This window comes from Corvus brachyrhynchos, unplaced genomic scaffold (genome assembly GCF_000691975.1).
Source record: "Corvus brachyrhynchos isolate BGI_N302 unplaced genomic scaffold, ASM69197v1 scaffold70, whole genome shotgun sequence".
NCBI lineage: Eukaryota > Metazoa > Chordata > Aves > Passeriformes > Corvidae > Corvus > Corvus brachyrhynchos.
In genome coordinates this window covers 5,895,083-5,911,243 of record NW_008236217.1, presented here as the reverse complement: position 1 = coordinate 5,911,243, position 16,161 = coordinate 5,895,083, and the positions used below count along the sequence as shown (strand labels likewise).

The 16,161-nt window shown below is 39.9% G+C and overlaps 1 protein-coding gene across 3 annotated transcripts in view; it reads right to left on the bottom strand.

Annotated features, from left to right (window-relative positions):
* RPS6KA2 (ribosomal protein S6 kinase A2) overlaps positions 1-16,161 on the bottom strand; it is a 250,972-nt gene that overhangs the window by 32,858 nt on the left and 201,953 nt on the right. For 2 of the 3 annotated variants that reach the window (XM_017746000.1, XM_008643316.2), the window contains exons 11-14: positions 14,562-14,626; positions 6,678-6,780; positions 1,974-2,104; positions 234-359 (exon numbers count right to left, since the gene is read on the bottom strand). In XM_017746000.1, the coding sequence (XP_017601489.1) occupies positions 234-359; positions 1,974-2,104; positions 6,678-6,780; positions 14,562-14,626 (425 nt within the window). Of the gene's footprint in view, positions 1-2; positions 129-233; positions 360-1,973; positions 2,105-6,677; positions 6,781-14,561; positions 14,627-16,161 lie in introns of all 3 variants that reach the window. The other variant, XM_017745994.1, reaches the window with a different exon arrangement.

Genomic DNA, 16,161 nt, shown 5'->3' with positions numbered 1-16,161 from the left:
ACCTTCACTGCAAACTCTGTTTCTGTAGCTTTATGAACACATCTCTTGCACACTGAATAGGAGCCAATTCCTATGTCCTCCTTGATCTCGTATCCATCAGTAAAATGAATGTTGTTCCCGTGTAACTGCTATAGGGAAAAATAAGCCAACAAAAAATCCAGTGACTCCACTGCTGCCCAGGCTGGCAGAGCAGTCTCAGCTGCATTTCTGGCATTTACCAGAGGCTTTCTTACCTTCACTGCAAACTCTGTTTCTGTAGCTTTATGAACACATCTCTTGCACACTGAATAGGAGCCAATTCCTATGTCCTCCTTGATCTCGTATCCATCAGTAAAATGAATGTTGTTCCCATGTAACTGCTATAGTGAAAGACAAAAGAAACAAGGTAATCAGGACATGGGTATGTAAAAGCAAAGGCTAGCCTCCTCTTGATGGAGGTGCTTGATCTCTCCTTCACAGAACTCTCTTGTTCTTAGCAGCTTTTCTAAGTCCAGTTAAAAAATTATGAAACCCTTTACTTAAACAAATAAGTGTGTCTCTTCCCTTTTTACCTTTTTCCAGTCCATAAGATGGAGTTGTCCATGTAGAAATAGCGGCAAAACCACAGTGATTTCCTAAACTACTTTTGGAATGCAGAAAATCACTATCTATTAGAAATTCATAGAAAACTGTGGGGCCAAATCTCCTGAAAAACCCACATATCTTGACAATATAAACTGAGGGGCAGATAACTTATAAAATATTAATAGCTTCACAGTCTTCAAGAGAGATACCCCATATATGGGAGCACCTCCAGATCACTGGAGGTCCTGTCTAGAATATGTTTATCTGTGGTTTCTCTGTGAGAGAGAAGTTACTATTTTAAGTCCTTAATTCATATTTGGAAAATGTCTGGGCAGGTAGACTGGTTCAATGGTGAATCCCAAATCTGAGGCTTTGCTGCAAATTCCATCCCAGGACTCAAGAAATGACCAGCACCTCTAAAAATCCTCCAAGAATCCTCTGTCTAGAAGTGTAACCTTGCTAGCAAAGTCCACACAGAACCTGCTAAATCATAAGACATGCATGTGTTAATATTATATTTTTACAAATTAAATCACAGAAATATATATAACATTTCTGGGATGTAATTGCTTGGGTAACATTTCACTTACTGTTGCATAAGAGCATCTTTAAGAGTATGACATATTCCACTGTAAATAATTAAAATAGAGATGAAAACCTATGAAAACCATAGGCAGGGTCTCCCTCCTTGAGGCATGTATACCTGTGGCTGTGGGTAAGAAAAGGGGCTTTTCCCTAGTGAGAATATTGACTGCATCTTTAAGCAGCTCAGTTCTTTCTCGTCATTCGCTTTTCCTCTGATGTATTGAACCTTTTGTAGCAATTTATTTCTGGTTTAAAGTACAGCTGGATGTATTTTTTTAGGGTAATGGCAGAAAAGAACCAAGTGTCTGGCATGTTCCCCCATCAAGCCACCCTGGTTTAGGTGAGTACACCCAGGTTTTTGTGCACTAGCAACAGGAGTAGGGTGGCCTCTTACACCCAGGAGCTTGGGCTCTGTGTCTCTGGGAGCCTGTAGCTGTAGTCCATCAAATCCCTTTGCCAGCACAGACTGTGTCATATAATCCAAGACAAAACTGTTGAGAAAGACATGCATTCAGTGAAAAAACACTTCATTACCCACCCTGCATGCAAAACTGGAATCCTGTTTCAGGTATTGAGAAGCACTTTTCATTTTAGTTGTGACAAAGTGAAGTTCCTATTTCCTTTGCAAAGGTGGTAAGGAACATTTTATACATAAAAGCCTTTGGGAAAAAATTCTCGTTTTCCACCACCTACATGCTGCATGTAAAACACCTCCTTCCTACACTAGGTAGCTGTGAAATACCAGTGAGAACATTAGGCAGCTTAAATACACTATGCACATACGTATCTGCACATCAGATGTGAAATGTAACCAGCATCAGTACCTGCACAATTGGGTGAACAGTGATTTTGTGCACATCTTGCTGTGCAGGCTCCTGCACCAAGTTAGAGGCAACAAAGCTGAATCCTCTGAAAAGATGATGAGCATTGGCACTTGGAGGAACACCTGGGGAATCTGTAGAAGAAGGGAAGAAAATAGCCTCATGAGCTGCACAAAAGAACAAAAATGCAATAGCATGGCACCACAACAGACAAAGCCACCCCTGCCAGTCAACAGCAGATCTGATAAACTGGCAGACACATGGGAATATCAAGGCTTTGGTGTGCCTTCTCCATTCTTTTCCTCTGGATTTGAACAATGCCAGGGGATTTTTGCAAGGATGTCTCTTCTTGGATACAGGGATTTTTTCACAGTACATGTTCATTCTTAGGCAAAGTACTACCTGTGCACAGAGAGAGAGAAGGCACAGGGCAGAGAGGCTCGGAGAGACAGGAGAGAGACAGGGGCAGGGCACCCTGCAGGGCTCAGCAGAGGTTCTCCAGGGAGTGGAAGAAAGCTACAGGCTGCTATATCTGTCCTTTGCAGCACGACTTGACTACAGAAATTACAAAGACTGAAGTGTCATGCTGGGTCAGGAGAATACCAGGAAGACATGAAACCAATGTAAAAGCACAATACTCCAGTAGTGGTGGTTTGCAGCCTTATAGGAATCTTCTGGAGCAGCTTTAGGAGCTGGGACCTACTCCAGGAAAGGCAGTGGCTGACTTGTCCTCAGGTGAACAAAACAACTAGGATTGTTTTAACTAACTTTCATGGAGATTCTCTCCCCATTCCTTCCCCTGACATGGCAAAAGGAGGGAAGGAATCACCAAAGTTCAAAAAATCCTGAATTATTCTACCTTTGGAATGAAATAACCAGAGAGCAATTCTTCATACCTGCAGCACTGCTCAGTGAGAGAAGCAGCATGATGAAACGAGAAGAGCTGTGCTTCACTTAAAATTCTTGAAAGGTTTAAAGAGATCTTTCTCCCCTATGTATGTTTTATCCCAGGTATTTTCCTAAGCAAGAAGAATCACTTTGTAAACCATTCCTTGGTAACTGGCTGGGTATTATAAAACCTATAGTAGTAAAATTTGCCAATGTTGGTTTTTTTTTTTCTCCTTTTCTCTTCACATTTCCTCCAATGCACCATGTGATTTACCATGACAAAGTTACAGCTAAACTTTCTTTAGAAAGCTATTTCCTTGTAGAAAAGTGTGTAAATACCCAGTTATCTAAAGAAAATTCATCCCCACTGAGCCTTATATCTGACTCACCTGCTTGAGGCCCTGAAAATACGTGAGAATGTGTACTTCTTAGTGTGCACACTCCCTGTATAAATCTACCGGTCAAATGAATAGAGGAACTGAAGTCAGAATTTGGTAAAACCAATAGATCTGCTTGGGAATAAACAAACTGAGACAGCAGCTAATTCTGTTTCTCATCACAAAGCTTCCTCAGTTTTGACAGGAGTCAGAGTCAGGAGTCAGTCTGTTCTTACTGCCCAGCAAGTAAGAGTTCAGATGGAGGAGACTGTCTTTCGGTAAAATGACGTGGGCTTTTTGCTTATCTCAGTGTTTTTGATGGGCACTCTCCTCAAAAATACATGGATGAATCACACCAGATCTCTTGCATCACTGGATACTTCCTACCATGGCATATATATAACAGTGATTTTTACAAGAGGGATTAATTAAGAGGAAAGAATGTTTCTTTTAAGAAAAGGAATGACAATAATTCACATCTGAACACTTCTGAACTTCAGAAAAGCTGTGATCCAGCTCTAAAACTGAAGTGGTAGGTCAGCTCTATTTAAAAATAACTGTTCCTTCATAACTCACTGCCAATCGCTTGAGCAAATACTGCAGAAGAACTATTGATGATTTAGTGTTCACTATTACATATTCATCGCCAACAACTGATTTACCCATTAAAACATTTTTGTTAAGTGCAAAATTATGTTTAAATCATGTTAACTGACTGACAGCTCAGAAACCTAAATCATTTTTCTAGGCCCTATAAATCAGAATCATTTCATATGTCTGAATTAGATCCACTTACAAGCACCAATCTTGTATAATGGTTATCTTTCCTCCTGTGAAAAAGTCGTAATGCTTTGTTCCACTAGAGCATCTAAGTTTAAGGGTTTTCAAAGACTTCATAACTCTTAAGTAATTTCCTTCATCATGTTTCACTGGGGCTGGGAAACATCATATTTGCAAAGCAGGATATTTAGATACTTCAGGTGAAATTTTACATAAGTACAAACAATTGTGGACTGAAATCTAAATTGGGTCACAAGAATGATCTTGGTCTGATCCATGTTCAAATCACCATTTCTAACCTAGATTGCTTCAGCCTCCAGCTCCCTGTAAGGAGCTGAGTCACCACAAATGAGATGTGGGTCCACGGTGGTGAATTCAGGAAGCAAGTGGCCAGAAAAATCAACTCCAACTTGGACAAATCTCTGAGAAAAAGTGATGTGAAACTATACCCACATAAATGATCTGTCAGTGCCAGAAACCACATCTCTGGCACACTTAGATCTGAGGTTAAGAATCCACAGAAGGCTGTTTCAACCTCCAGGGTAAAGGAAGTTTCTGAGGTACAGCAAATCACTGGACTGACAAGATTTACTGGATCCAAAACTTTGACATAAACCTGCCTCCAGGCAGGAGAACTCATTCATAAATACAGTGTAAAATGACTATATGTTGTTGTATCCCCTGCTTGGTAGTGTCTTTCTGGCAGCTTCATTAAAACACAACTGCATGATCATGAAGCAGGAATTATTACACTGCTTTCTATCTGAGGATGTTCACAGTAACATGGTTATTTTGTTTGGGGTCTATGTCATGATAGAAAATCCACAAAATAAAAGAGGTTATTGTTCTGTTCCATCAGCAGTGTGAGCCAGTATTGAACACATCTGTGATGCTCTCCCTCATCCTGGTTGACCCACCAGTAAACAGTCAAGGGCTGCAAAATATTCTTCCATTCTGCCAGGGCTTTTCCATCACTCTGGAAGCGCAAATGGATTCACACTTCCAATTACACCTATTTTGAAAAGGCATGGTTTGATTCTCAGGACACTACCCATGGTAGCCCAAAGCAGAATTGAGGCAGGCCATCTCCCCAGCCCAGCCACCACCCCAAAACAAATCTTCCAAGTCAGTGTCTTGTACAAAATAACAAATTTATTTAGGCAACAGTAGTAACATGCAGAGTGTAAAATACAGCCCCAGGCATTACGAAAACGAATGAAGTGTGAGCTTCCAAAGCAATACAAACTCTTGATGCTTCTTTGCACATCAGTGGAACTTCCCATGGCAGCACCAGACTACACATCTCTCAAGACCAGACTCACTTGCAGTCTCCAGTATATCAGAGAAATTAGTTCCTCTGAAATCTAAATTAAAGCTAAAATCAGATGGGTGAGATGTCTAGTTACCAAAGATCATGCTTCTATGCAGTGGAATAGGAATATCAGAACATGACCAAAATATACTGGAGACAGGTGGGGATATTCCATTTGAAAAAAAAGAATTAATATTTTTATAGCTTGCAAAAGTCAGCACAACCTTGCAGAAAAAAAAAAAGTAGGAACTGACTGACAAAAGATTTGAAGTAGATACCATTATTTCAAACCTCGTGAAAGGAAATTTGAGCCAGGCTTTGAATAGAAGTTTGGGCTAGTTTTAAGAAAAAATGGTGTAGGTCATAAGCCTGAACAAAAACTGCTGGAAATCTCAGCTCTGATTCACGTGTTACAATGTAGGCATTTTCATAATGCAAGCTCAGATCTTTCCCTCTCACTACAACAGTTCTGGGGCAATTTGAGGGTTGAAGCTTATATTTGGTTATTACAACAATACTACATGATATTTATAGAGCTTACCATCTTCAAAGTGTTTTACAAACAACAACTAATTCAATTCTTACACTTTAGAAAGCATAAATAGGTACTTACTACTTACAGGAATATCACAGGCAGAAATGTAATGTAACTTATCCATGTCTAGCAGGAGGCAACAAAATAAATGGGATTACCACTCTGACATTATTGATATTCTTGCTTTCCACTTAAAAGAGTGGAAAGATTGAGTTTTGTGCAACAGTCACCTTCATATGTATATAGAGTAAAAAGTGTGGTATTTCTATTAGGAAATAGAAGTTACAGGAACAACATTCTCTCTGCAAGCATTTTCTAAATATTGTGGGCGAAATTTCCTGTTGGCATAACTCTGCTGACCTGAGAACTTGATGATTCTTCATTGCTTTTAACCGCACATTAACTTCCAACAGTCCATAGTCTGTGGGACGTCATAATTAAAACATCTATGCAATATATAATTACATACTAACTTGCAGAGATGCAAAGTTCTTTGAAGCCGCGGTAACTTAAAATAGTTAAATTCAGCTAGTGTAAGCAATGATGAGTAATAAAATAGCAAAGCAATAGTTATTTTTGCTTTTAAAAATGTGAAATCTGTCCTTCCTGAAGACAAGTTAATGTGAAGCTGATGAAATACTTATGAGCTTCTTTTGTTGGAAAAGCAAAAACAGTCTTTGCTTCCTGCTGGATATGGCAAAACCCTGTAATGCCACAGATGATCAGACTTTTAGACTGTGTTGGAATAGGGAGGGGAAGGAAGAATGAATTCACTAACTGAAAAGATGTATTTACCCATGTGCCACCTTACTAACCTGTGGGGGTTCGAGACGTGAACTCTGGATCAAAATGAAAGGTGTCTTCTGGCCGCCCCACTGCGGGCTTGAAAGGAGGCTTGATTTCTTTTCTGTAGAGTTTCTACAAGGAGAAGAACAGATCACAATCAACATCAACGTTTACACCCTCAGCATCTGCAGGTAGACTCCCCTGCTTCCTTTAGGGTGTCCTCTCTCAGCTCCATGCTGTCCTTGCTGGACTGACAGAAAAGGATGATGTATCCATGGTTCTGGCTCCTGCTTGACAGGTTGGCTTAAAATCTGTGTTCTGGATGGTCGCTGCAGATTTAGCTACTGGAATCCTGAATATAAACACAAATGATCCTGGCAAAAATTTGGCCCATAGAATGGAACAGTATTCCTTCCAGCTGGGGCATCTGGAAATTCACTGGTCTAAGGGCAGGACTGGAGTGTGCAATGGTAAGACCAGGAAACAGGGTGACTTCAGCAGAGCAGCAATGGCAGTCAGCACAAAGAACTGCTAGGAAGCCATGAGTGTTTTAGCATTTATTATTTGTCAAGAACCAGCAATGTTTGACATGCTGCCAGACTGAGCTGAGCAACAGGCTTGGCTGCCTGGTCCTTACAACCTAAAAAAGAGACTTGTTCTTTTAGCATACCTGGTAAAAGGGAAGGGGGTTTACAGCTGATGATTACATGAAATTCCCATCAAAAGATGCTAGGGAGAAAGCACTGGGAATGGGTGGGGAATCACACTGAAGCTCTACATGTGGCTTGAACTGAGGAGCAAAACCAAGGTAAAACATAAGGAAGAGAGGAAAGTCTGTAACAGGTAAGTACTGCTAGGTGTGTGAGTTTCTGCTGGTGACTGAGGGGTCATGTAGGGGATCACCTAAGTAACAGGCACCATTAAGTTCATCCTAATGCATCCTACCTTTATTACAAGGGACTTCGTGGCCTGTTTACTTATTCTCAGAGATCTTTAAGAAATTTCTACACCATGCTCCTTTGCAAGCATTCATACACACACAGACACACACAGATGCAGGATGTCTGGATCTGATCCAAAGCCTACAGAGGTTAATGGAAAGAGCCCTAATGATTTCAGCCATCTTTGCACCATCTCTGCCTGAAATGGCCAAAACTGAACATCACGCTGATAGCAGCACGGGGAACAGAGCTCCAGTTTGACTCCCTGCCCCATGTTGCAGTCCCTAGACTGCATTTCCTTTCTAGCAATGCTTTTCTTCTCAGGTTTCAAAGGGCTGAATTAGTTGGCACAGACAGTTCTCCACAATTAACATGTCTGAGCATAAATGTAACATTTAATCCAAACTTTCAAGTCAAGATAAGAACTGGAGAGTTCAACTTTATGACTGTTTGCAATACATATTTTTAGGTTAGCTCTTAAAAAAACTTCCTAATGAGCTGATTTTTCAAAATATTTAATAGAGATTACTAAATGCTTGTCCAGCTCCTTGAGTGCAGGAAGAGTCTTTTTAACTGTGCGTTTTGTGGTGAATTAACTTCTGTAATACAAAGCATGTGGTCAGACCTAGGATATAAACACATCACCATAATTTGAATTTGATTTTGCATTGATAAATAAAGGTTCTTGAAGAAGAAAATTCTGTAGCATAGTATTAGCCTTAACATAAAGGATATATTTGTGGTTGAATTATTATTCCCTGGGAAAGTGAAACGGTGAGGTTGGAAATGACTGCAATAATTAATGGCCATTTCACCATAAAAAGTTCCTGCTTGCGTAAAACTGCTCCATATCTTCGGAGAGGAAAGGAGATGAATAACTGCTGTGAGCCACAATGGAAAGCAGTCTTCCAAATAATTAAAAGCCAATTGCAATCTTAAGCAGGAAGTGTCACTCATCAGCTGAAGAGTATCAACCTAGTAATTAACATACATCTTTTTCTGTCTGCACAGAACTTTAAAAGAGAACTCAGCACCTACTAAAGCTTTTTCAGTTCCTAGCATTTCACCTTGAGAAAGCTATTTGCTTCCAGCTTCCCTTTATTTGTCTTATTTCAGAACTGCAGTGCTTCTACTGCAGAAAGCAATATGTCACATGCACATGCTTCCTCCCCGAAACAACTGCACAGCTCATCCTGTGAGGTCCAAAAATTGGAAAATGTTTCAGAGCTGTACATCATTCAAGAATTGCACTCTCTTTTCATTATCGTAACCATATTCTCTCTGGCCTCTTAATTCCTTCCCCCCATCTGTAGTTTCTTAAGTGCTGCTGGAGCTACATTTGTATTTTGAATCCCTAACCCACATCCTCCACTGCTAGGGAGGGATTTAAGATTCAGCATGAGTCACACACCACCTAAAGATGCATAATCACAAATTCACTTTCTGGGAGGGAATGGAAACGAAGAAGTTGCTTGTGTGAGTGAACGGCACTCCTTCGAGCACAACCCCAATGACTCCCTTTTCCATTTCCTTACTCACTTGTGATAAAAATTAGACAACAGAACAGCAAAAATTAAGATGCCAGAACAGCAAAAGGTAGTGCCTAAAACATCTTTTTTCCCCAAGCTCTTGAATAGGGTAACTAAATGAAACCATTGAGGACCAGGAAAAGCAGAGTAGTATTATCTGTGGACTTCTTCATCCCACACTGGCTCCAGTTCTCTGAGTGAACCATTACAACCAAAGCCAAACGACTAAACCACAGGGCAGCCGAGCAGAGTTAAACACAAAAGCCTGCTGCAGACAGAACGCCTCTCCCTTTAGAAACCTGCATCCTGTATGCTGCAAAACTCAGTGGGACACAAGCTGATCTAAGAAAATAGTACAAATCACAGCCATTGCTTTGTATACACATAGAGAGGGAATCTCTTGGAGGATTTGAGATCCCTCTTCTTTCAAGAATATTTCTAGTTTTAGGAAATGTATTAATATATTATCTCTTACCATGGTGCCCAAACTATTCAGGGATAACATATCTTGACTCTGACCTCTTCTGACAGAAACCAACCAGAGTGGGAAATGACAGCAAGTTAAATTTCAAATCTTGCCTTTGACCATTTCTATCAGGCTGGCCATAACTTCTGGTAAAGTTTAAGCAGTTATGTACTTTCTAAGTCATGGTAGTCTTAGCACCATATGCAAAAGTTACTGTGAGTTCCATCATCTGTTTAAATGGGAACAGGGTCCCAGTTTTCCCAGTCCAAATTCCAGTTTTGATATTCAAATTTTTGTTTTAGGGCTTCTTATTAGGCATTCAAAAGAGACTTTGGATATGGTAGTGCTAACTGGAGCATTTAAATTTCAGGCTGGGTACTTAGGATCATTATATATTTGTTATTTTGCACAGGTATAAGAAGCTTAAGATTTTTTTTTCTTCCACATTGTTTCCACATCCATAAAGGAGAATTGCACTCCTTAGCCCTTAATGTTTTATTGAGAATATTATTTATTTCTCTTTCCCAGTAAAGAATAAGCTCCCACATCCCATCACCATTTTTTTAAAACTGGCCACAGCATTGATTTAGCACAGAAAAATGTGACTGACAGGAATCACTGCACATCACACAGTGTTGTCGGATCCAGAGACTGTGCTGAGGGAGTGCATAATCCACAGAACGAGGGAGATGGACTCCAGGGTGTGAAAACACTGATGTAGATATTCACACCTCGATACATATCCATGCCTCTGACTACTTATCAACCCCTCACACCCTCCTGAGACTTTGATAATAATTACCTATGAATTAACCAGAAACCATTTCTATTGTAGTTTGAGAAACAATGAGCTTCTATCGACTTTCTTTCTGATTTCAGACAAAAACATTTTTATTTGAAATAACTAATTTTCATCCAGGTGCCACTGGCCTTTTCTTAAAATATGTTGCCAGATCCCTAATATAATCTTCAGATGAACATCTCCTCAGCTGGAACTAAAATAATACACAAGAGAGACTAGTAATAAAATGCTGCAACATTGTGTTTCTTTCTCTTCTTATTTATGAGTAGTTAATTTTTCATCATCTTTAAAAAAACACACTCCTAAAAACCCCAGAGATGTAAATGCTCTGCACATGCGCCTGGCAAATATCAAAAAAAGGAAAATGGTTTAATTTCATTAAAAACTATTTAGTCATTTCCTCAACTGAGTTTCTTTGATGAAGAATTGAATTATTCCTTAGACACTTTCTAGAAAGATGCTACCCTCCACAGTGATGCACTTGTAGTGTGAGAATAAACTCCCTTGATACATATACCTGTCATAGAAAATCCAATAAGCAGACAAAAGGATGAGCTACATTCTAAAATGCTTGTCCTCTCCTAGATTAATGACTCAATGTTATTGCCTGCAAATGATAGAAGAGCTAGCAGAATTCAGACCTCAGGATTAATTTTTGCTGTTGGTAAAATCTGCAATTAAATAATTCACATTTTCAGTTTAGTTTAATCTCTGATTAATATTAAAGGAGAAAGACCTGGAATCCACTTTCTTCCCACTCTTTTCCTCAGCTGTATTTGACAATTCGTTTTCCAGCATGTCATTTGCTCTAGTTCCAATTTAGCCTGTCATCTAAACAAAAACTACTGTTTATAGCCCACTCCTCCGACAGCAGTCTGCAAAAAGGGATTTCATTTCTCATTTTCAATGAAAAGCCAGAAATTCATTATGCATGACCTGGGAAGAAGAAACAGTGGTAAAATATCAGGAACCAGACTGCGCTTTCTCAGAACCAATGACTGAAATTATTTGAGGTCAACTCATTTTGGGTCTGCTTGTCTTAAGAAGAAAAGAAGGTGCAAGGTTAATAAGCAGGTAAAACTGTCAAGGAGCTGGACATCTAATCTCTTTCCTGAGCATTCCAGCCTTGATCATGAAAGACAGTCCATCCATTTAACAACAGATCTACTGAATTTGTGTCATGGTGCCCTACTAAATGCCTCAGGGCAGCAAGACTGATACTTTCAGAAACCTCTAGCTATTTTTCACTCTGGAAAGTGGGAATTTAAGGCTTTGTTACAGGGCAACAGCTGTAAAAATGTGAGTCTTACAGAGTCTCATGCCACAATTTAAGTCTGGGCATAAAAATCCTGTGTCAGATTGTCCACAGTTCATGTAGCAGAGGAGTTAGCCAGAAGTTAAACCTAAGGTGGCTGGAGATTTTGCTGAAGAATGGCACTCTGGAACATGGGAGTGGCTTCTGGGAAAGGCTGGGATGAGGAGGGTTCCCTGGCCACACTCATGTTTTCCAGGATTGCCCTTACTGTCTCTGCATGCAGTGGTCACACGGTACCAGCACGCTGTGCTTGGCAGCAGCGACTGCAGCATCGTGACAGGGGCCATTCCCACACTGTGTATGCTGTTTCCACTGTGTTTGCTGTGTTCATCCAAACCAGACATTATATCTGGTTGTGTATGTTTGATTACTGCCCCAACAGGTAAACACTTCAGTGACAGAGAAAATAACCAGCTCCAATCCAAAACCCAAGGGAACAGCTCTGAAAATACTGTGAAATGAAAGCCCGAGTCACACAGTTCTGTCTGCAACTCTAATATCACTGCAACATCAAGACTTCACACATGACTTAGAAGGAAGAAGCTAACTCATTTCTGTTTTGAATCTCTCTTTAAAATTAGGTGATGAAATTTGGTGCTTTGTTCCTGGTTATCATGTCACTCGTGTAGGAAAAATCATGCTTAAAATCAAACCTGTTTCACACTGCATTTCTAGCAGACACTAACCCATTCTTACCCTTCATGATAAGGGGGCTTTTGGTGGAGAATTGTTTTACTACAGTTGCTGAAATTTTCTGTGCTGTCAGTCACAGCAGTCCTGTCTGTCATAGCTGCCAAGGTAGCACAGAAGTTCTCCAAAAGAGCTTGCCTCTTGCTCTCTGAGGTCTTTATATTACCAAGGCATAAAGTAAAATCAACATTTCTGTCCCATCTCAGCAGTGCTGTTTGCTGACTGTCTGCAAACTGATGTGGGAGATTCAGTATACATTATGGGAGAACAAAATGAGGGCACCAGGGAGTCTTTTCCTGCAACTGTACAGAGACCAGTGCTAAATATCTATGTCTGATCCATTTCTGTTCTCTGACCCTGTTCTGTTTCTGTCCATGGAGAACACGTTAACAACTGGTTGGATGATCATTGAGAGTCAAAGTCCTGGCTTCAGCTCAGGGCCACGCTGGCTCACACTGCTCTGAAATATGTCCAATACTGTAGCTGCTGGAACGAGATAAGCCTCCCAAGATCTCCATGAGTGATTGCAAAATGAGGATAAAATGAGGAAATACATTACAAAGATGATAGCTGATCGGTATAATAATGATCTGTCTCCAAGAAAGTGCAAAAAGCACTAATTATGTTGAAATAAAATGGATTTTTACAGCTATATTTCACAGCAGTGTTAGAGGGCTGGATAACACATCAAAGGGCAATTAAATCCACCTTCCTCTCTAGCTCCAAGGCACGTTCAAGCATACCTATCTTCTTTGTGGTAGATATTTCCCTGTCCAAAAGAGCTTTTTCAAATGATGGAGGACTGTAGAGTTTCCTTAGGACAGGCGTGAAATTGTTCCCTAAAGAACAGAGCTTGAAGCAATCACCAATTACCATGACAGAAGGTGGTCTTGAATATTCTCTTGGGACAGAACTGACTTTTACAAAAACCTTTCCAAGATGCAGAGCCTCATTTATTTATGATGAGCTAGTGAGCTGCTCCACTAGCAAACACAGAAGCAAGAAAAACCCTCTCACTGTTCCAGTGCTTCTTATTATATCAAGACATATTCATCTGACCTATATGTTTATTGCAAAGCTGAGGACTGTGGAGATATCCGAGGAATATAGAAAATAATATTATTTTTATTTATATTTATATTATTTTTAAATAATCATAATTATAATCAACAACTTATGTCTTTTGGATTCTCTATTTTTTTATTTTCACTTATTGTTTTCATAAATATAAAGTCTTCATACAGAATCTCATGGTTAGTAAGAAGCAAAAGAGGAAAGAGACTCTGGACTCCAGAACATATGTACTGGGACTAAAAGTCAGCTTGACTATATAGGAAAGTCTCAAAATCCACTTCCATTGATTATATTTTAATGTGTTTATGAATCATGACAACTCTTCAACATGCAAATAAAATTAGATATTTCTAAGGAGTTTTACCAAAATAAATGGGTTTGTGGGCCTTTCAAAGGCTACCTGGGCACCACAAAATGTTCTCTCACAGAAGAATTAGCTTTACTGCAAAGTCCTGAGCAGCAGTTTGAGAATGGCTCTGTAACACAGATTCATGCAGTTTTACCAGAATTTATTGTAAGACTCGCATCAATGTTACTGATTGTACTAGCATTCATGAGTGAATGCATTAAATACTGAAGAGACACAACAATATCATAACACAGGCTGGATAAAATTAAACTAGAAAATGCTAAAGGATATGGAAAACGGGAGCTCTGATGCACTGGCAGATGTCCAGATCAAGAATGAAAAATGTTTGCCGCCAGGTTTGTCTAAGAACAAGTCAATCTGAACAAATACGATGCTGAAAATGTGAGATTTAACCTCTTACGAGTCTAAATCAAATACTCAGATAATCTGTACCACCACCTTTATGAGCTCTAGCTGTTAGCAATAAAATAAATCCTTGCTTACCATTCTGTTAATCACATCTGACATGTCTTACTTGAATCATATTTAATTTAATCAACTGTTCCAATTCTGAGCACTGATGCTAACAAGCATGCAAGAGGGACATAGGCACCCACTGAGAAGGCTCTAACTCCTCTGTGTTGAAGTTAGGCTCTCTATGTTAGAGAACGTAATCCTATTCCTAAGCATAGCAGTTCATCTTCAAAAAATGTAGCAGCTAAGGAAAAAGAATGCTGCTCCACTTACATTCCAGTCTATAGTAACAAAGAAAGGGTGACGTTTAATTTCTTCCACTCCATCAAATCCAGCACCTGAGAAGAGAAGGAAAGAATCAAAATGAAGTCATGCTTATAAGAGAGCAGCAGCATAACCTTTCTTCTCCAGTCTCCCTCCCCATCCCTGCTTTTCTTCTGACAGAGTGAGAGCCCCCATCTAAACGTTTCTTCTAGTCAAGAAATACTGCATGGTGCAACTGCCACTGCAGTATAAACTCCCATAAACAGACAAAGGCACTTCATTAATGACAGTTTGATCCCAAGGGTCTTTTACTTTTTTCTAATTGAGGCTGCTGCCAAGGTTTTGCATGAGACAGGGGATTTTAGCCACAGCAGAGTGCATGCCCCAGCAAGGTCAGGAAAGGCCCCAGGATATGCCGATACTCTGGCAAGGCTCCACCAGTGGCAGCTCTTCTATCCACACTGGCTTTCAAACCTTGATTAGCTACTGTTCTCCACAGGCACAGAAAGCTGCACTACAGGCAAGTATAGACTCAAAATACCAAAAGCCTCCAAATGATTTGAGGAAAGCCAGGGCTTTAGGTTCCCCGTCTTCAAATACTGTCTTCAAATTCCTGTGAGTACCAAAATCATCACTCTCAGTGTTATGTTATGTTCCCTTCACTATTAAATTTCTGTTACATTACTGTAGGAAATTTAGGGAAAGTCTTCTGAGATCTGTTAATGAATCTAATTCCTTCATTACTTTTGCCTTATGTTTTCACTGAAGATTGACATTTTTATTCCTTTAGCTCAATTTATTTGCTTCACTGCTATCAGAGAACCAAACAAGTACTCAGAAATAATTAAAGAACTGTCAGAGAGGATCTAGAATGCCATTTTTGGGGTTGATTTGACCTTATTAATAGCACTTCTCATTTTCATTTCAAGGAAAATTAAAATCTGGAAGCAAAGGCTTTGCACTGCAATTCTGGAATCAGTTCCTGAAGGGTACCCATCCTACTTCTTTACAAGCATGCTGAGCATCCTTAATTCCCAAAAGGCTTTGGGATTCCTGCACACCTTGCAAGGGGCACTCAGCACCTCAGAGCTTTTTATGTATGCAGTATTTGTACTTCAGGAAGATAACATTACAAGCAGCTTTACAAAGGCCTTGCCAACGGAAGCTTTTGGAAAATGTGATGTCTGCTCTCCTTGTGTACAAAACCATTATTGATGTTTGTCAAAATGCAATGATCAGGAACTGCTTCCTACAGCCTGCTTAACATTCACTGATGAAAGGATACGGAAAGCAAACACTTTGTAAACATAACATGCAGGATTGTCTGTGAGGCCTGCTGGAAAACAGCAAAGAGGGATGATCTGATTAATTCCCCATCCCATTAATCTTTCACTATGGGCAAACACAAGCAGTGCACATGAGGGTAAAGAATCCTAGCCTGCCATACAAAATTATGTGCTCAGAGGTGATCAGCCCCACTGAGGAGCCTGTGGGTTATGACAGACAGACATTTCTAGGCAAACACAACATGAAATCAAACCTTGGAAAAAGAAAGAGGACAAAAGGGACAATATCATTGCACTGTCACCGTGTAAGTCTGTTGCATTCC